We start from the raw sequence: 22183 nt of genomic DNA, 5'->3' as shown, positions 1-22183 counted from the left end.
AGTAAAGGTGATCACTGTTTGTGTACAAAACCCCAAGATAGAACTGTATGTAAAGCTCAGTAATGGTCCATTTTCAGTGATGTCTGAAACCGGTTGTGATACTGGTTCATAAGATTGCACATATATTGGTATTTGTTCTAGGCACTCTTTCCAAGTGATAATTGAATAAAAGCAGCAGTATTTTAGCATTTACTATGCAATAATAACATACAGTTTAATACTAGGAACAAAGACATCAATAGAGACTAAATATGACATGATCTTTACCTAGAAAGAAATGACAACAGAGCTACTTGTGTACATGAATAAATAAGTCATCAGTGACTGTGACGACTTGCTCTGTCATCACGTTTATTGTTGCCATGTCTCTCGTAGGTTAGTTTTTTTTCCCTTTGGATATGCTTTGATGGTAGCTGTGTTTTTAACGTCTGTATTTTTAATTGGATTACACACATCTCTCTTTTATTCTAAATGTCTCAACCAAAGGTAGTGAAAAGAGAAGAAAATAACAATACACATTATAAAGTACTATTCAATGATGTCATACACTAAACGACTATTTAATTGAACAATTATAATAACCTGTCTGACCATAGCAGCTTTTTTTATGGTAAACTTTTTTCTGTCTTTTTTTTTTCTATTTCATCTACAAAAGAACGGTACAAAGACAAGTGCAGCAACTGTGGTCAAACATATTAATTGACAGATACAGTTGAACAAAACCACCACATATAAATATACACACAAGGCCCTTCCTACCCTAAACTCTTCACTTCTGCAAAACATAATATTTATCTTCAGACATTAATGCCATAGAAATAACCTCTTATTATGGGCTGACACAACCATGTTGGGATATCCTGGTTTGATAAGTAGCCTGCTAAAAGTTATCACAACATTTGCTGCTGTTGTTGTTTCCATGCTACATCGCTAATGTAATGAGAAAGATGCCATTTAGATGTATTTTTGAAGAGCTCAGAGAGATTGTGAGGGTGGCTAAAATGCTTCAGTCATTTTGATGTTTCTTAGATGGCTATACTTTGCAGATATTAAAAGATCATGTGTTTTATGGGGTCATACTGACTGCCATAAACTACCACACCATGGACTATAATCTCCAGTTTTACACTGGTTTACATACAAATATAAAACTTAACAATGCCTGTTATTACACTTACTACAAAATAGCATATTTGGTATTGTGTTGAATTACAAGCCAGTCGTTACATACACCGCTATTATCCACTAATGATGCTGTGATATTGTTTTGTTTTTTTGCCCACAAAAATAATGAGCACCTCAAAAAAGGGGAGCACTGATGGCATAATCGCCAATGAGAGATTTCTGTTACAAAAGACAAGATGAAAATGGACTGCAGAGGAGGACTATTAATATATTTTCTACATAGCTTAACTGCTCTTTTCTTTACACATATAATGCTACACCAGATTGAGGTAGCACAAACACCTTGTGAATGCAAAATGCTAAATATTCAACAATGAAGCCTAAATTACATTCTTTGTGTCAATAAATAACTTTTTTTTTTGTATTAAGTCGGCAGTACTTCTGAATGGTTCTTCATCAACAAGCAAACTCAGACTGACTGTCCATTTTATTTGATTGATTAATTATGTCTGGTATGTGCCATTCCAGCCTGTACATAATTGTATTACTCTTTTAGTCAATCATTTCAGTGGCCATTGTGGTTCTAGTAGGGCTGTCAATCTATTAAAATGATTAATCTCATTATTTGTGTCATAGTTATAATGCATAGCATTAAAGCATTCAGTTCCAAAGAATGTCTATTTGAGTTTGGCAATATGGATGGCATATCAACATAATGACACCGGACAGAGCTAAATTTATGCAGCCATGCTCCTTACTCACCTCAAAAAGAAATTCTATATTCAATCTATGTTTAATATTCATTATATTTAACAAACTGTAGTAAATGCGCAGACAGTACATGCAAAACTGTGAAAATTGAATAGCACTTTATGGACTTAATCTTAATGGATAAATTTCACTTTGCTAATAGTTAAATTTCACCAAGAATGCAAATGATATTTGTTAAACGCTCCTTCGGGATTGATAAATAAATGATCCATTAAGAACATCTTTCATCATTTGCTGATAAAAACATGTTCTGCTGGGAACACACAATCCATTTCAATTAGCTCAGAATGATCCAAAGTTTTTCGAAAATCTCAAAGAACAGACTGAAACAGTTATGTAATTTAGTGCATTAACTTTGACAGCCCTAATGTCTATTAAAAAAAAATGATGCAGAGGGGAATCTGTTAGTAGATCTACATTCATAAATCTGTTTGCACCAGAGGTCAAATCTATGGCAGACTGCACTTAAATTAAACTACAAACTGTCCATAGACAGAATTGGCTTGTACGGCCACAGCAGCAAAACTAGCAGCAACAGCTGTGCTAACACAACTTCTTTCACAATCTCTCTCTCACTCTCTGCTGGGGATGTAACTCACTGATTCAACACCTCCTCTGATGATTTTTCGCCATCAGATTTGTGCATTTCTTACTGATATACAGGATTTTGTGATTTAGGGCCACAGCAGCTGCACTCGTACATCTTCCTATGCACTGTGAAACATTCCCATCATCCCTCGATGTTTCATGCAGGCGCTGAGGTCGTCAGCCAGATATATATATATTAGTGAGTAACAGCAGCTCAAACATTCAGAGGAGTTCAAGCCATCCGTGTGACAAATTTGGATTTGTTATTAAGGTCCATTTGTATATTTTCTCTTTGATATTTGAATTGATAAATATAAGAACACAGTGAACATTTGACATATGAGGACACATTGAATGGCTAAACTGTCATCGAAACAGTCTTGGAGGTCAGACATGAAGGGGCATCATGAAAACATCAGCGGTCCTCTCGTTCATCGATTCACTTTAGTTTGGTGGTCTTGATTTGACTCAATTTATCATCCCATTCTGACAACAGTCAAACATTAACAGCTGCATTTTTTCCTTTCCCCCTTTTTTCCTCTGGCTCTACATGGAAACAACATTGCCATGGTTGCGCTTTATGAATAATGATCAATGAAAGCAAACATAAAACAACAAAACTGTCAGTCCAGGCTTGTTTGAGCCTTAGTTTGACAACATCTATGGTTGCTATTGCCGTAAGTCATTCATAAAACTTCCACTTCATATCCTTTGCAAAACCTGTTGTTGATGTGTTTGGTTGGTTGTTTGTTTTTGAGTGTCATACCCTCTTAAGTTGTTGTTTGATGAGGAAACAAGGGCATGTCGGAGTGCGTGTGAGTGGAAAGGCCCTCTTATAAGCAGCATGTAGAGAAGAATGGTTTCCCAGCAGGCCCCCTTGGTGCCACAGGGGGTACAAAGCTCAGCCAATGGACCGGTGGCGGACTCCTTTGTTGTTCTCCTGGGCATCGGGGTCTCGACATGCACAGTCTTCTCGAATGTCACATGACATCGGAAATGGAATCACCTGGCACAGACAAAATATCAAGTTTGAGTTGAGTTCAAGAGCTTGAGATGAGCACATTTGTCATAATACAACACCGTCATGATGACAGAAGAATTCAATTTCAGAGATTCTGATCCAAGAGTGGCTTTAAAGTGATAGTTCACCAAAAAATAACATGTTCGTCATCATTTATGACTTTCTTTCTTCTATGGAACATAAAATATGTTTTGAAGAATGTTTGGTCTAAACAACATTGGTCCCCATTGACAGTGTTATTATTTCACGAGTTCACATGTTAATGAAATCTGATGTAATATTATAATGCGTATTTGGCTTGCTGTCCGGGGGGAGGGCTCCGAGCTCGGAATTCGGCCCGACCCCAGAGTACTCCCCCCTATGAATGCATAGATCATAGGTATCTATGAGCAGACCCAGCTGAATATGAGGTGATGGGGTGGTGTCTTCTCCATTCCAAAGCATTCTTTTCCAATTGAAAGCGTGCACCATCATTAAAATCTCTGATGACAATATTTTTCAACAAGAATTATATAAATAATCTGTAAATGAGTAGATGGAAATGTCATCAAGGACTACAAACAGTTCAAAGAACGAAAACAATGGAAACAAACTTATGTTTGTTTCAAACATAAAATGAAAACGGTAACAAAATTCCTTACATCTGACCTTGGTTGATACTGTCGTGAGATGTGCTATCTATCAAACATCAGTCATCATTATTCTTGCAGTTTTGGCAAATTAGATACAGTGAAAGCTGAGTGCATGCGAGTGTTTAATGATTTTTAGCTGAACAAAGCACAATGTGTTTTCATTCTATGAAGAACATTGCTATCCTTTTATTTAGTTCTAAATGTTCTAAATTTGGGAAAAAGAGGATGTGGAACACTGGAGCTGGAGCATACTGTTTTTGGGCAGAATTAACCAAATAGTTTGTAATTCCTGTTTGTCAGTGAGAACACCCCATGTGTCAAAAAATGTCTAAGGAATAGAACTCATTTTTGAGAATCTGATCCAAACCTGAGCTTCTATTTTACATGAACCAACATCAATGTATGCTCATCTCAGCTTGTTTTTACCTTGCTGTCAAACAGAAAGTGCAGTCTTTTTATTCCCTGTTAGCTATATGTCAGATCAGTGTGAGCGCACTGGGATCGTGCGAGCGCAGAGTGAAAAAAGAGAAAATGCTAGAGCATATATGCGTACAGAGGAACAAGGGATCTCTTGTGTTCGGAGCACTGAGGGAAAGAATGCCCTCTCATTGCCCCTGTGAAATACACAGGCCTTTCCTTTTGGTGTCCCCATCCACTGTAGGGGATTTTCCCAACTGTAAATCTAGTCCATTCATAGTGCCCACAAACTCTGGCTGACAACATTCCCTCCATTGCCACACTCCACATTACAACCAACCAACACTTATCCAGTTGTTAAGTGTGCGTGTGTATGTGTCTTCAAAATGTTTTTGTTGCCCTTCGCCATCCCTGAATTGTTTCCAGGGAAAACAAACAAAACACTGCAAAACAAAAATCTTTCATGAAAATACTGTGCACCAACACTACAGTGCAAACGCAAAATGTAGTCACTGAACATTTCATCAGAATTGAGTTATAGCTGAAATCACGTGTCTTACAGTAGATCAGAGGATGCCAAGGAGCAGGGTTATTATAGTTAACTAAAACTAATGCTATATATATATAAATAAAATGAACATTTTTTTTAATCTAGTTGTTTAGGTGACATTTATCATTTTCAATTAGTTAACTTTATGTACTAAAATAACTAAAACTAAAATAATAATTACTAAAAATTATGTAGACTTCTTTTAATAAAACCAAAAACTAATAGAAATTGGCACAAAAAACAAAACTACATTATTAGAATTCTAACTAAAATGAAAATGAAATGGAAACAAAAAGAATACAACAAAATTTTTATATAATATTATAAAAAAAAAGCTTTTACAGTATATTTTCATTGTACTAAAGCCAAAATGAGTAATTAAAATAATATCTGAAAAATATTTATTCATGTTCTTAAATACATTTCATTTTACTTGAACATTGTTTTAAACTATTTTTCTTTTTACACTATTTCTAAAATAGAAATATTACACAAAAATAATATTAAGTCCACAAAAAGAATATAATAGCACACCTCAACAAACTGCACACATCATTTAAAATCAGTGCAGGATGCAGATGTTTAATACTGAAGGTATCAGACTACAAATTTGTCCAGCTAGAGTTACTATGTTGTTTGCTTCCAAATAAATGACTTCTAAACTGACATTAGGTGACGCCAATGCAAGCAAACTTACTTTTAATGTTCAGTTCATTCCCCTGAGACTATGACATCTGGATAGTATAAATATCAGCATTTCACGAGAGTCAGACAAACTCTGACATAAGCTTGAAAGAAGTGAGGTTGAGAAGTCTGCAGGAAGCTTTTGACAGTAAGCTGAGCTGTCAGTGCACTTTTACTTCAGCAAACCTTGCAACCGCTGAATGTTCTCACAACATCTGACCTTTTCTGTATTGATGTCATTGGGATGGTAGTAGAGGTACTGTAATTCCTCCAGTAGCCTCAGTAGGAATAAAAGCAGATTTGAGCCATCGCCCACACCGATGAAAGGAGACTCATTCAAAGGAGACTCATTCAAAACTTTTTTGTTTGTTTGTTTGGTCACACAAACATGCCAATGAAAATTTTAGACTGAATATTAATAATTTTCTCAAAAATGTCATGTCCCCCAGAATATTTTGTTGTATGAATATCTGAACATACCTTCTGAACAGACCTTCTGCTTTAACCCCCCCCCCCCCCCAAAAAAAACATCTTATTCTGGCTTCATGTCTTTTTTCTCAACACTTGAATGTGGGTAAGTTTCATAAAAAAAAGCAACATTTTGAGCAAAAAGCTGAGAAAATCGCGTTTTTGTCAAAGACTACGTCTGGATCGGATTCAGAACTATTATCAAAACATAGATGAAGTAGATCAAGTCCATCAACACCAGAGCTTGCACAGTCCTACAGCTCGTCCTAGGTCAACATTTCATTCAGTAACATTCGGCAGTTTTGATTTATATGCTGTTTAATGTTGATGATCACTTTATTTTACATAATATGCATATGATTACACAAGATATCGCTTGTTTCTGCAACCTCTGCACGTGTTTTGATCAAGAGATTCAGTAGTCTTTCAGAAGATGTGTAATAGTGCACCCTACCGCATAACAGTGAAAACACAGAAATCCGGAAAATTCCGTCAGTGCTACCGAAATAGTTTGAGACAAATGAAAACAGAAAATGGCCTTAAAGGGATAGTTCACCCAAAAATAAAAAAATTGTCATCATTTACTCTACTCACTCTCATGTTGTTCCAAACCTTTATGAGTTTCTTTTTTCTGTTGAACATAAACAAATATATTTGGTAACCGGACAGTTGACAGTAACTATTGACTTCCATAGCATTTTTTTTCCTTCTATGGAACTCAATGGGTGCTGTCAACTGTCTGGTTACCAAATATCTTCTTTGGAAGATACTTGAGGAGCAACCTGAGGGTGGGTAAGTAATGACAACATTTTTGGGTGAACTATCCCTTTAAAATCAAACACTGAAATATATTCCTATTCAACGGGACATTGTCTTTATAGTTAGAGTGTTTGGTTTATAAATGTCTTCTCTGCACAAACAAAGCATTTTTAGCAAGTTAATGTAGTCTGCACTTGGGTTTTTGACCCACCAGTTCAGATCCTACAACTGACCTACACTGAAAAAAACAATAAGTCAAAATTACTTCACAAATACTTTAAGTTAATTCCACACGCATATTTTTAAAGTAAATTTCACATATGGGATTAAGTAAACTCTACTCAACTAAGTTAAGTGAAAGTAACAAAGCAAATATATCATTTTAACTTGGCTAGTAAAAGGTTGAGCAATATCTATTTAGTTGAAGTTTCATTTGCAATACATTTCATTCAAACTATATAACATTGAATTAAACCACACTTTTAAAGTATATGCTTTACTTAGAAACATCTAAGTAAATAATGCAAATGATATTGTGTGAGACACCATATCTACATTTCAAAAGTTCCACATTAAGTGAACGCAGAGACCTCAATACTTGGTAGACAATACACAATGACGGTAACATTTGATGGATCGTTTTTGTGTTTGAATGTGTCAACTCCAAATGTCACAAAATGGCAAGTTACTAATCCTAACAACAAAAGCAATGATAAAACAGTATAAATACAGCTGGAAAACAGTGAAAAATCAACCTCATTAATTATTCAAGGCCCAGTGCATGATGGGAACACCAGTATCAAAAAAGTTGAGTAATTTTACTTAATTTTAAAACGTTGATATTTACACTTTCATTTCTACACGCTTGAATTGAGTAATAAGATATCATTTACTTTGTTTTTTTCATTCTTGCCTGAACTAACTTTTTCATGTAAATTACATTGTTTTTTTCTGTAGTATTTACTTCACCACAAAATCATTTTTATCAGTGTACAACAATTTTCCCAAAACTCCATTTCCATATTGCTCATCTGTGCCCTTTACACAATGTAAGGCAATGTAGTTTCATGCATAGGGTGCAATTTCGCAGTTAAGTTTAGGAATTACGTATATTGGGGCATGCATTAGATCTGCGTTCAACAGAAATCTGGAGAACTTTGGTAGAAAATTGTTTAGAGTCTCCACTAAACACATCAACTGGGAGCAAATTTAGTTCTCCTGTCATGACCTCACCTCTAAAATGGAAGACCTCATCATTACAAGGCACAGATTCAAATCCTGGTCATCCTCAAGTCCAACAAACTAATAGGATGCTTTGTGTCAATGTTGCTTTTCTGTCTGCTTGTAGCACGTCAGAGGCCCGAGTTAGTTTTTCCTAATTGCTCTGTGGAGCTTGTGAGGGCAGTTATCCTCTATTGATGATGCATTAGGGAGGAAAATACATTGGCTGACAACAGCTCTGACAAATACAAGCAATGTATACTAGTTATTGGAACACTGGATTGAAAAACACACAGTCCGTCCAAAAACAACAATGAAAACAGCCCACCAAAGCCCCCCGAAAATGACACAAGTACACAGAATTCCAGTGGAAGCGTCTCAGTAAGCATACCAAATGTTTTTGTTTTCTAAATCCAATGAACCACCAAAAGGTGGAAGGATTTAAAACATCATTACAGTGCTGTCTGTTATGACTTGATATGCCCCAGATCTACAGATCTTCTTTCAGGTCATTGTGCAAGATGATATCTTTGTGGCCTCCACACAAAATAAAACCAAAATACAGGTATATGCCAAAGAAGGAAATAAAAAGTATATTTTTATTAGTATACTAAAAGTGTAAAAAGTGTAACTTTAGCACAGAATAGCCTAAACAAGGCTTATTGCTTTGAATATACAGTATTTATTGAAAGGTTGAAATATTCATCTTAAAACGCTACTGACCAGTCCTACCTTAGCAACTGTAACCATCTGCTATTTTCTCAGACAAGGTTAACTTAGCTCTTTTCTAATGTACGCTATTGTTAAAAATGTGGGGGTTGGTAAGATATGTTAATGTTTTTGAAAGAAGTTTCTTATGCTCACCAATTCTGCATTTATTTGATAAAAAATACAGTAAAAACAGGAATATTGTGAAATTTAAATAACTGTTTTAACCCCCTGAGGTCGGCGGTATCGCCGGCGATACCAGCTCGCTTTTTTTTTATCAGTGTAAAAGAAACTCATAAATACTCTGTTGACTTTGATTTTCCAATAAAAACAAAGTGTTGTGTTTTTTGCCAAATAAAGAAAAATAAACACGAAGCGAGTTCTGCCTTCTCTCTGTCAGTGTAGTCCATTCTGAAACGCGTCCGAAAATGAACAATAACTCAGCGAATACTCAGTCAAACAGGCATACAGACACACAGGCATGAAGCTTGAATTCTCTTCTTTTAAATGAAGTAATTTATATAAAAAACAAATATTCTCATCTTGTGAAATCCGTATTAAAAGAGAGCGATTCCAGTCGACCTCATTAGAGCTAATTCAAATGTAATGTGACTCCACCCACGGAGAGCGTGCGCTATTCAAACGCAAATGGCTGAGGTAATCCGCGCAATCCTGTGAACGCCCCCCGTATCAGCTCGAGAAAACACACAAGTTTATCAGATCATTACATGTTTACACTGTTTCGCAGCGCTGTGAGGAATAATAATAATGGAAAATGTATCTCAGAAGTGCAGTTATATCGAGGAGCGAGCTGAGGAATACTAGTAAGTTCACGTGAATCGGGTTTCTTTATGAATGAATGAACGGCGAGATGCGCGCTGTTTACCACAGCTGGCAAAAAGACAGTTTACATTTAAATCACGTGTGTGAATGAATGATGATGTTTTAGCAAACTGTATTGCTATACTGAGATGAGTAAAAATCGACTGAAATATGTTGAAATAAAATGTAGGCTATTTGTATAAGCAACGTATTAAACTGCAAATTAACATTTATATGCCCTAATATTTCATAAAAACAACATTACAGTCAGGCGAAATATGAAAGACATATATATACTGATACAAATATACTGTAAGATTACACTTGAATTGTTGTTGTAATTGTAAACTTTTTAATAAAAAAATATATTTAAAAGGTAGATGTAAACAAACTATTAAAAGGTAAATATAATTTTTTTCTTTAAATAATTTTTATTGTGTTTTATTAGTGACAAATTTGGGGAGAGGATAAATATTCCAAAACTGAAAATACAGTATGAGAATTAACTGCACAATTACTAGACAAGTTTACCTTGGATATTATACAATTTGCAAGCACAATTTGTGAAAAAAAAAAAAAAAAAAAAAAATGCGATGCTTCCAACTGTGAACCAATTTGGTAGTGTGTATATATATATATATATGTGTGTGTGTGAGTTTGTGTGTGTATGCATATATATATATATATGTGTGTTTGTATGTATGTGTATATGTATTACATACATATATATATATATATATATATATATATATATATATATATATATATATATATATGTATGTATGTATGTATGTGTGTGTGTGTGTGTGTATATATGAAGAGTTCAGATGCAAAAGCCTCTAAATGCCATCTGAAATTTTCTTCTAGAATGATCATTTTTATCAAGCTCGTATATTTAAGTTAGCTATAGGTGACACACCTGAATGAATGGCTCATTAAGTATGCAGGGGCATTGTCTAATCAGGTGTGAACTACTAAATATGCATGATCGTTTACGCCCCATCCGCATATTGGCTTTCCAAACTAAAAGTGTTTCACAAAACTAAAATCAATGTATCGTTTTATGTGAATGATTAGGCAGGATGATTTTCACATAATTTTGAAGAAAAAACTCTAGGCGAGGACATCCATTAGTCAAAAGTCTTATTGACACATATTTAGTATGTGTTTTGTGGCCTTATATCAGAAACTTTCATTTTTAGTTTTTTCAATAACCATGCATAAACATTATTCTCTCAAAAATGAAAACATGTACATACATGTGGCTCACATATTATGGTAGTCCTGTTTGTGCTAAATAGAGTGTATTTTTTTGCCATTGATATGTTTATAAGCAACTGAAAAAAGCACAAATGTCAGGGCATGTCAGAACATCTCAAGGACCCCAAAAACACCCCAGACTCCAGAGGGTTTATATTTTTAAAAATGTTATTAATTCCTGTATAGGCCAATCTGAATTTTCAGTAACAATTACCCCAGTATTTAGTGTCACATGATCATTCAGAAATCATTCTGATATGCAGATTTTCTGCTTAAGAAACATTTCTTATTATGATCAATGTTGAAAAAGTCTCAGGTTACGACTGAAACCCTGGTTCTCTGAAAAGGGAACGAGACGCTGTGGGAACGCCTGCGTGATTATGTCTTGAAGCACGTGTGCAATCAGTCCAATGGTGTTGGTAATGTCACGAAGGAAAACTCCTGAAAGCAAAGCTTTAGAAGCGACCATACTCCTAGTGGAGTATAGCAATAGGTGAAGGCAGACCGGCTGACTCATAAGCAAGTGAGACAGCCTCGACTACCCACTTACTCATCCTCTGCTTAGATGCTGGGCACCCTTTCCTGGGTGACCCAAAACAGATGAATAACTGGTCTGACTTACGCCACAGGGCAGCTCTGAGGACATAAGCCTTTAAAGCCCTGACTGGGCACAGCATATTAACTTTCTCCTGGTCTGAAGTTTGAAAGGATGGAGGACAGAAGGCCTGCAGTACAATGGGCCCCGGAATTTTAGTAACATAACCCGGCCTAGGGTGAAGAAAGGCTTTCACCATGCCCGGTTCAAATTCCAGGCACGAAGGGGCTACCGACAGGGCCTGTAGGTCTCCAATTCTCTTAAGAGACGAGATAGCGAGAAGGAAGACCATCTTTAAGGGTGAGGAACTTTTCTGGAACCTCTTCAATAGGCTCAAAGGGAGCAGCAGCAAGGCCTTCCAACACGATGGCCAAATCTCATGGTGTCTCAACGTGCCACAGAGGAAACAAGTAACCAGTGGGTTCCCCCTAAAGATACACAACACAAAGGAGTGTGGTAAGCAGCTATATGGTCACCACATACACCTTCAAGGTGGAGGGGGATAACCCTGCTGAGAAACGTTGCTGCTGGAACTCCAGCACTGTACCAACAGGGCAGTTAAATGGGTCCAGCTGGCGTTCTTCGCACCATAAAGTGAATACTCTCCACTTCAGTGTATACAGTTTCCTTGTGGAGGGAGCTCTGGATTGGAGTATGGTCTCAACAACCTTGGTTAAGAGACCTGAATCTATGAGCTGAGTCCCCTCAGGGGCCAGACCCACAGTTTCCATAACTCCAGATGAGGGTGACAGATCGTGCCCCCTTCTTGGGACAACAGGTCCCTCCTGACCAGAATCTTGAAAGGAGAGCCGTCAAGGAGAGACACAAGGCCCTCTCCAGAACTCCCGGGAGCAGTGTGATCAGGGAAATGCATATAGACGTAGCCTTGACCATGTCTGTACCATAGCATCCAGCCCAAGAGGAGCTGGATGCATGAGGGAGAACCACAGTGGACAGTGTGTCGTCTCTAGAGATGCAAACAGATCTACAGTACCTCCGCTCGACCAAACCAGGTGTCAGCGCTAGCTACCTCGCTTTCATCAATGTCTCTAAGTAGGTCAGCCTGATATGCCTAAAGGATAGACCTGGTATGTAGATATGCCACAGCCTGACCTGCTAACGAATACGCTTTACCTGATTTAACTGATTGGGATCATGCTAGGGAGCCGGTCATCTTCGAGTATTGTAAAAATGAGCCAATGGACATTGGTGTGCGTGAATCGCATCACACGCGATACCCTGGAGCGCGGGTATAAATACGGAAGTGGATGCACGCACCAGTTGTCTTTCACTTCGGAGCCGATCGGCCTCAGTGTCTCTGAAGAGTACTGTTGTTTACAACGAGCGAGTGTGTCTGTGTTCTTCTAGGAAGACTCTCCCAGGCTGGTGGTTCTATAGCACGAGTACAGCGGTGGATCGCGAGCTTTGAGCTCTCAACTGCTGTTTTAACAGCATCAAATTTCTGGGTTGTTGATGGCTGGTTAGAGGGCAGAAAAGTGAGTGCTTCACTGTTTCAGTTCACTGTTCAGTGTTGCCACGGTCAATCCCCTGTGTGCTCCGGCACTGGTGATGGTCCTTTTGGATGGGGGCCCCTCGTCTCCCCCCTAAGGCCTGTGAGTTCTCATCCGTTCTGACGGGCAGAGCTTTCAAAGCCTGTGGGCAAACCGCCGCCTCTTGCGTGCCATGGCGCTGCTACAGGTCTATCAGGCCAGGGCACTCATGGACATGCACGAGGGTAGCGCAGACCATGCGCTCATAGGTGAGCTCCGCATTGCATCTGACCTTGCCCTTCGGGGCAGGAGTGTCATGGCGTGCACGATCAGTCTGGTGATGTCCACCTTAGTGGTCCAGGAGCGCCAGCGTTGGCTCAGCCTGGGTGATATGGCGGATGCGGACAAGGTTCGGTTCCTGGTCTCCCCAACTTCCCAGGCTGGGCTGATCGGCGACGTGGTGGAGAGCTGCGCCCAACAGTTCTCTGCTGCCCAAGCGCAGACGGAGGACTTCCGGCACATCCTGCCCCTGCGGTTTGCTGCTGCCCACCCCCCACCGGTGGCAGTTCCTCCACCTGCTCGTCGCCGAGGGTGTCCCCCTGTTGCCACTTCCGCTCCTGCTGGGTCTCCGCAGCAGCCTCCAGCCAGGCCTCAGCATGGAGTTGGCCACAGTAGGGGCGCCCAGCCCGCTCTAGGTGCTGCCAAGCCAGGTGGCAAGCGACAGCGAAAGCGTTCCTGAGCGGGCCACTCAGGGATGGAGGAGGTTGCTCTTGGAGTTGGTCCGATCCACTCCCTTCCCCCAGTGGAAGGCCGGGTGGAGATTTTGTGGTGTGTGTGTGACTGTTCTGCCGCTGCCGTCCAAAAACAGCGGAGCCGGCGGTACCCACACTTCAAAGAAAGAGCAGTTTCCTCTGTTCCTGGTTTCAAAGAGGGCCAGACTGGCACTGTGCGACCCTGTAAAGCCTTTCACCCCTCAGCTACCTCTCGTATCGCCAGCCGGCAGTTGGGTGTAGTTCGAGGACCCGGTCACGCCTTCTCACGCACTCTCTGCCACCATGAACAGACAGGTAAGAGTCACACTACTCACTCAGACCCTGCTTCGGGCCGCCTTCGGGCCTTCCGAGCTGGGTCCCTGTTTTTTGCCTAGAAGTCTGTGGTATCCGTGGTTCCCCTGCATTGCTCAGTTGTAGCACTACACGGTGCTCCTGGCTGATCCAGCGGTTCCCCCATACAGACTCGGCTTCATTAGCTGGCATGGAGTGCATTCGAGGACCCGGTCACGCCTTCTCACGCACTTTCTGCTGCTACAACTAGAGACAGGTTTTAATCACTCAGACCCTGCTTCGGGCCGCCTTCGGGCCTTCCGAGCTGGGTCCCTGTTCTCTAGCCTGCCGCCTCACTCTGAGTACGTCTCTGATACCTTAGGCCCCCTATGTTGGTCCTTTGTAGCACTGAAAGGTGCTCTTGACTGACTCACCCGGTTCATGTATCATCAGACTCTGCTAGACAATTCAGTTCGTCCGGCACCCACCCATGTGCAGCGCTGTTTGTTACACATCTGTGTTCCGAATTGTGCTGCCGTGTGTACGGTCATCGCTTCCTACTGGCGAAAGTTGCGATTGCACCGTTCCTCCAGCTGATATGAAGATAGGCTTCTAAGTGAGGCCTGTTCTTCATTGTACTCAAACTATAGTGAGTTAGACCATCAGGGATCTGTGTGCTTGATTCGGGCCCTTTTACAAGCCTCCGTTCAAGTTACTACACAGTATGCATTACTAAAGCTCATCCCTATGAATGGTCTGCAGCGTGGGACCTGAAGGATGCGTACTTCAGATATCCACTCCTCCGTAAACACGGGCCATCCTGTGTCTTGCGTTGAGGGGTCGAAGTCTCAGTACAAGTCCCTCCCTTCGAGTGCTACATAGCCAGTTGGGTCTTCAGGTCAACTGGAGAAGAGTGACTCGTCTACGGACTGAGGAGCTTTTTTCCAGTACAGAGGTGGACTTGGTTTACACGTTTCTCAAATGGAATGTGTCCAGTCTGTGCTTAGAGGTGAGAAAGGGTCCCACTGAATAAACTTCAGAGGCTCCTGGGGCATATGTGAGACGCAGCCACATATAAACGGTTTCCTCCATATGATGACCGCTTCAGCACTGACTTCATGACCAAGTCTCTAGGTGGCCGTGGCAGAGCAGCACGCTCCATGTATTAACAACACCTGGTATGCTGCCAAACTCTAAGCAGTGTTCAGACCTTTTGGTTCTCCGGGCTAATCGCTCCTAGGACAGAAGTGTCTACAAAACACTAGCTCAGGGGCCATGTATAACAGGCATGCAGTAAGGAGGGCTTGGGCATACCTCACACTGCATTGGCATTCAATTGCCTCGAGTTGTTAGCAGTTTCCTTGCTTGATGCCGCTGCTCAGCAAGATGCACTGCCCAGTACAGCGACCGTTGCTCATACGCTTCCCTCGCATGCCACCCGCCACTTCCTCCTATGGAGTCATAAGCTTCTGAGGTCGCTTCTTCCACTTTAAATTCCGGCCTGCTTAATTGTGCCGCAATTAGGAAGTGTGGCCTCACGACAGCCTGTTGACGAAGAGAGTGGAGACTCCATCCCCAGGCGTTCCAGCTGTCTGGTATATCTTCGGCACCGCACAGTTACATCTGTTGCCGCTCTGATCTTGTCCCCTTGTTGTTGTTGTTACTCCCTTAAACACAGAGACACCGGCTTACAGCTGACACCGGGGCCTACACAAAATGCGTGAATTCCACAGTGAGCCCTCTTGCACATCACTGTGTTAAGTCAGGTAAGAAGGAGCAGGTTCTTTTAGTTACCCCGTAATGGCCCAACTAGGACCTCGTTCCCTAGACAGCCTTCCTGACTCATTCCTTTGAGACTTCTCAGGGATGGGGCACTGTTGGCACCCGCACCGAACCTGAGAAATCCAGGCTCCTTTGTGGTGGTTCAGCTATCTACCTCTGAAAGAACGTAGATACTATTACTTCTGCAAGAGCTCCCTCTAAAAAATTAGGCTTGCTTACGATCTGAAGTAGAACCTGTTCGTTGTTGGTGTTCTTCTCACAAGAGGACACCCGAGAGTGTTCAATCACTTCTGTGCTTCCTTCCTGCAGAAGATGGGTCGAAGTGTGGCTGTTCTGCTCCACCCTCAAAATGATGTTGCCCTTAACCCCCTGAGGTCGGCTATCAGTGCAAAAAAAAAATATATATATATATATACATTTTTATCTTATATGCTTGTGTTATACATCAATCAATCCTGTTAAGTGTGTATTATTTTTGTGTATACTCACAATAAAAACAAAGTGTTGTGCTTTTCGCCAAATAAAGAAAAATAAACATGATGCGAGTTCTGCCTCCTCTCTGTCAGTGAAGTCCATTCTTAAACGCGTCCGAAAATGAACCATAACTCAGCGAATACTCAGTCAAACAGACATACAGACACACAGGCATGAAGCTTGAACTCTTCTTTTAAATGGAGTAATTTTTATAAAAAACAAATATTCTCTGTTTATGTAATCTTTATGAAAAGAGAGAGATGTCAGTCATTCTCATCTCAGCTAATTATTTTTAATGTGACTCCGCCCACGGAGAGCGCGCGCTATTCAAACGCAAATGACTGAGGCGATCCGTGTAAACTGTGAACGCCCCCATATCAGCTCGAGAAAACACATCAAGCTCATACAGATCATTGTACTTGTTTACACCATCTCGCAGCGCTGTGAGGAATAATAATAATAATGGAAAATGTACCTCAGAAGTGCTGGTATTTCGAGGAGCAGATGCAGCTGAGCTGAGGAATACTGTAGTAAGTTTTTTTCATTCTCAAGTGAATCGCGTTTCTGTGTGAATGAATGAACGGCAGAGATGCGCTGTTTACCACAGCTCGCACACTCGCGTTTCTGTGTGTGAATGAATTATCTGCTTTTAGCAAACTGTATTGCTATACTGAGATGAGTAAAAATCGACTGAAATATGTTGTAATAAAATGTATTTGTATAAGCAACGTATTAAACTGCAAATTAACATTTATATTCCTTATAATAAAAACGAAAGACCTATGTTAAACATATGAAAGACAACATTTCATTGACTAGTTTTGGATAGATTATATATTTTTACTGTAAAATATCTGCCACCTCAAATAAGCTTTTGTTTGCCAATTTTTGCTAATATGTTAAATATAGTATGTTTTGTCAATGTAGGCTATATTCAAAGTAATGAATCCTTAACTTTGAAATATGTATGATAAAATGTATACTTTAGTTTTTACAAAGAAAGATTACATTTGAATTGTTGTTGTAATTGTAACCTTTTTAATAAAAAAAATAATATTTACAAGGTAGATGTAAACAAATGTTAAAAGGTAAATATAAGCCTTTTCTTTAAATAATTTTTATTGTGTTTTATTATTGACAAATTTGGGGAGAGGATACATATTCCAAAACTGAAAATACAGTATGAGAATTAACTGCACAATTACTAGACATGTTTTCCTTGGATATTATACAATTTGCAAGCACAATTTGTGGAAAAATAAAATAAAATTGAGATGCTTCCAACTGTGAACCAGTGCTCTTGCATTCTTTCTTGTGGCTATAGGTGACACACCTGAATGAATGGCTCATTAAGTATGTGGGCCCCATTGTCTCCTCAGGTGTGAACCACTAAATATGCATGATGGTGTTGAATCGTTGACGCCCTTTGCGCATATTGCCTTTCCAAACAAAAAGTGTTTTACAAGATTTAAATCAATGTATTGTGTTATGTGAATGATTAGGCAGGATGATTTTTCACATCATTTTGAAGAAAACTCTAGGCAACGACATCCATTAGCCAAAAGTCTTATTGACACATATTTTGTATGTGTTTTGTGGCCTTATTTCAGAAACTTTAGTTTTTAGTTTTTTCAATAACCATGCATAAACATTATTCTCTCAAAAATACAAACATGTACATGCACGTTGCTCACATATTATGGTAGCCCTGTTTGTGCTAAATATAGTGTAATTACACCTTTGCCATTAATATGTTTATAAGCAACTGAAAAAAGCACAAATGTCAGGGCATGTCAGAACATCTCAAGGACCCCAAAAACCCCTTAGACCCCAGAGGGTTAAAGCACATCAGGATGCGGTTGAGACATAGGAAGTACGACTTGATCGTCAGGTTCCTGAGCGGTGCAAGGAAATCTTCCTTGTGCCCCCTCTATACCTTCTTGGGAACTATCTCCAGTGCTACTGCACTCTGAGACCTCCCCTGAGCACTACAGGTAGTTGAGTTAAAAATCTGTTTTTAAAGAAACAGTTCTCCTGCTTGCTTGCTCTATCAAGAAGGTAGGGGACCTGCACACATTTTCGGTCAACGAATCGTGCCTGGTTTCGGGCCGGCTAACTCTCACTAATGTGAGACCCCGGCCTGGATATGTGCCCAAGGTTCCTACCTCTCCCTTATAACAGGACCAGGTGGTGAGCCTGCAAGCGCTGCCCCGGAGGAGGCAGACCCAGCCCTGACTTTTCTCTGTTCCTCCCGCCTTGCAGTTATTCAGGACAGAATGCAAAGTCACAGGACCTTTCCAGCTCTCGTCTGTTTCAGAAACCAGCAGAAGGGAAGACGGTTTCCATGCAGAGGTTGGCCCACTAAAAGATTAGTGTTGCCATCATCTTGGTGAAATTCCCAAGGTGCACCGTGCCCACCTGGGTAGTGAGCTCCTCCAAAAAGAGAGTGTAGCTCCTTCCTGGGCGTTGACATGAGTGCCTCGCTAAAAGATTAAGAGCTGTGGGCTGGGCGACACCAGCACATTCGTTAAGAAATTAGCCAATGTGTCAAGCCAGTTGCTTCCGTGGGCTCCCTTCACACAAAGCCAGCTTCACCTTAGCCCGATTTGTAGTGTCGGCTTGCTGTGCCATTCCCCTCCTTTGGACTGGATAAGTGCGCCTTTTTACTCCAGTTGAGTTCCCTCTTCGAACCCTGTTGAGTTCCTCCTCACCCCGTCGGTGTTGGACGTGGCGGAGCGTCTGATGCTAGACCTATCACTTGTATGCTTGTGTAACTAGGTGGGGCCCATATGTTGTGATACCTACGGCGATCCCATATGTGTATTCTTCCATGGTTTTGACTTCCTGCGGCGTGCCTGTGTCTTCTCTTGGCAGAGCCTGCTCTGCCGTCACTGACCGGTTGCGCTACCCCCTGTTTTAGGCTGGTGCCACTTCAGTGACATACCATATGTTGTACTGCCCGCTAAGTCCGCTCAGTCCATATATGTATTCTCCACGTTACCTCCTTCGGGCAGGATGTGGCTTCCGCAGCGTATGCCTTCCAACGAAAGGTATGCTTTTCCCAGTGGACCTCTGGAACAGCAGTGACTTCCTGGCCTAAGCCCTGTCCTATTCCAACTGGGAAGACCAGGAGGCTTGTCTAGGCACTGAAAGGTGGCAGCACTAGTGGCGTCTTAGTTGACTACGTCGAACGTGCCCGACTGAAAGGGAACGTCTCGGTTACGTATGTAACCCTCGTTCCCTGAAGGAGGGAACGGAGACGTAGTCCCCCAGCCACTATTGCTGTACCACCGCTGACCGGGGCCCGCTCGGCTCCTCAATGAAAAACAACTGGTGCGTGCATCCACTTCTGTATTTATACCCGCGCCGCGGGGCGTGTGATGCGATTCACGCACGCCAATGTCCATTGGCTCGTTTTTACAATACTCGAAGATGACAGGATCCCTAGCGTGATCCCAATCAGTCGACACGTCGACTACGTCTCCGTTCCCTCTTTCAGGGAACGAGGGTTACATACGTAATTCATGCTAATTCAAATATGTGTCACCTTTATTGCCAAATGAACACAGAGAATATCTGTACAAACTCTTACTTTTGCTCCAAGGGAAATTAATGTTATTAACGTCTTTCCTTTTATGTAATGATCGAGATCATTGAAGTGTTAATAGTAATTAGTTCACAGTACCATAGTGAATGTATTGTAGAAACGTTAGGAACAGTTCTGTGTACTTACAGTAATAACTTTTGAATGAGTCTTTTCTCTTTTCAGTTGACTGTGAGAAGTGTTTGTCTCAATTCTGATTTTCAATCGCTATATCATGTTACTTGCGTAGTTTCTTTAAAAAAAAAAAAAAAGATACAGGTAAAAATGCTTTTCAGGGTCACAATTCATTTATGATCACATAAGAAAAATATCAAATCATGACGCTCCATAAAAATGATGATTCTACAATCGATGGTATCTCAGTGAAAGAGACTGTAAGGTATCTGGGTATTTATTTAACAAAAGTTTTTGCAGCTAGACAACAGTTTAGTTTTTCTGGTATAGGATCAAAAAACAAAAACAAAGCATCTTTAACCTTTGGCTTCAAAGAGACCTTTCCCTTTATGGGAGGGTTATTTTGTCCAAAGCAGAAGGGTTATCTTGTTTTGTATATCCTTCTCTTTCTCTTTTTGTTAATGACTCTACTGCTAAAGGAATTAACAAAAAAATGTCTAGACTTCATATGGAAAAACACACTTCATAAACTCAAAAAAGAAGAAAAAACAGTCCTTTCAAATAGTCAGAAAGAAGGTGGACCTAAAGTGTTCGACTTTAGACTTTTCGACTTTAGTGTTTGACCTTGTATCATATCTTCACAAAAATAGGTGGCCATCCCTTTATATTAAAATGTAATTACTTGCCTAATAGATTGCCTAAATGTCATCAGCAGGCTCTTCTTGCCTGGAAGTTACTGTATGTTACACAATCTTTCACCACATAAAACCATTCTATGGAAAACAACTCAGATATAATAATTACAAATAAATCTATTTTTCTCTCTACATGGTTTAACAGGAATATAACAGGAATTCTTACAATTTTTTATAAATCTGGTAAAATGTTGTCTTATGAAAATTGAATGTTTGTTCATAATTTCCCCTTACACTTTAAAGAATATAATGCAGTGCTCAAAGCAGTTCCTTCTAGTCTAAGTAAATTTGTAAAATATCATTTAATTTTAGTAAGAGTGACACCAAAGAACCTAATTTTATCTTAGATGGAATAGGTACATTTAACAAAAAAATTACTAATCAGCGTATTCAACAAATTCTTCAGAATAAAAAAATACACTGTTCCTAAAATCAAATTTTACTGGGCATCTCTTATTGAATTTATAGACTGGAAAGAAGCCTGGTTGTTACCTCATAAGTATTGCATTCCCGATAAGATGAAATAAGTTTATTTTAATATCTTAGATTAAATTAAATCCTGTGAATGATACTATGGCAAAATATATGGATGTTGACCATTCTTGCTCATTTTGTGGGAATAAGGATGAAACACTGATCCATAAAATTTTTCTATGTGAAAAGATTTCATATAGGTAAGCACCTTGATTCTTCCAGATCCTTTCAATTAAAAGATATAATAAGTTACTATAAAGTTACAACTAATACTCCAATGAATTATATTGTTTACATTGTTAATTTTTTATTTTGTTTGGAATTTTTTATTCATAAGCAAAAACTCTCGCAGTCTACTTTTTCACATTTTTTATCTGTTAAGTTGTTTAAAATGAGAAAAGTGACAGATCCTTAAAATATTATAATAATTTTTGGTTATACCACTGATGCATAATGTTTTTTTTGTGTGTGAGAAACTTTACATGAAAATACAATAATAATAATAATAATAATAATAATAATAATAATAAAAAAAGAAAATATCCAATCAATTTGTACCATTTCATAAATACATTTTACTGAAAATCAAGCTATTAACAAATCTCTGAAAAGCGGAGTTAGTTAGTTGTCTGAGTTAGCGACAGTAGCCAAGAGAGGTGGAGCTTAGTGCAGGGTCATCTGGATGGATGTGATAGCCATCAGATAATGAAAGAATTTACATTATTATCCCCTAAAACTCTTTAAAATGACATGACAAAGATGAAAATTATGCATTTATTGGCTCTTTAAATACAAAAATTACACCGGGTAGAAGCACTTACCCTGTGGAGGAGCAATTTAGTCAATTATTTGCTTTTGGCAGCTACCTTTCAGAATTCATACAAGA

The 22183-nt window shown here is 39.7% G+C and overlaps 1 protein-coding gene across 1 annotated transcript in view; it reads right to left on the bottom strand.

Annotated features, from left to right (window-relative positions):
* Positions 1-3385: 3385 nt before the first annotated feature.
* Positions 3386-22183, bottom strand: part of pappab (pregnancy-associated plasma protein A, pappalysin 1b) — a gene marked incomplete at its 3' end in the record, with an annotated part of 110031 nt that continues 91233 nt past the window's right edge. The window contains exon 22 of the mRNA XM_084115092.1: positions 3386-3490. Coding sequence (XP_083971218.1) covers positions 3386-3490 — 105 coding nt within the window. The remainder of the gene's footprint in view (positions 3491-22183) is intronic.

Source organism: Abramis brama, assembly GCF_963993115.1.
Source record: "Abramis brama genome assembly, chromosome: 5".
NCBI classification, from domain to species: domain Eukaryota; kingdom Metazoa; phylum Chordata; class Actinopteri; order Cypriniformes; family Leuciscidae; genus Abramis; species Abramis brama.
The sequence above is the reverse complement of the archived record's forward strand: the minus strand, read 5'-3'. Positions and strand labels throughout refer to the sequence as shown.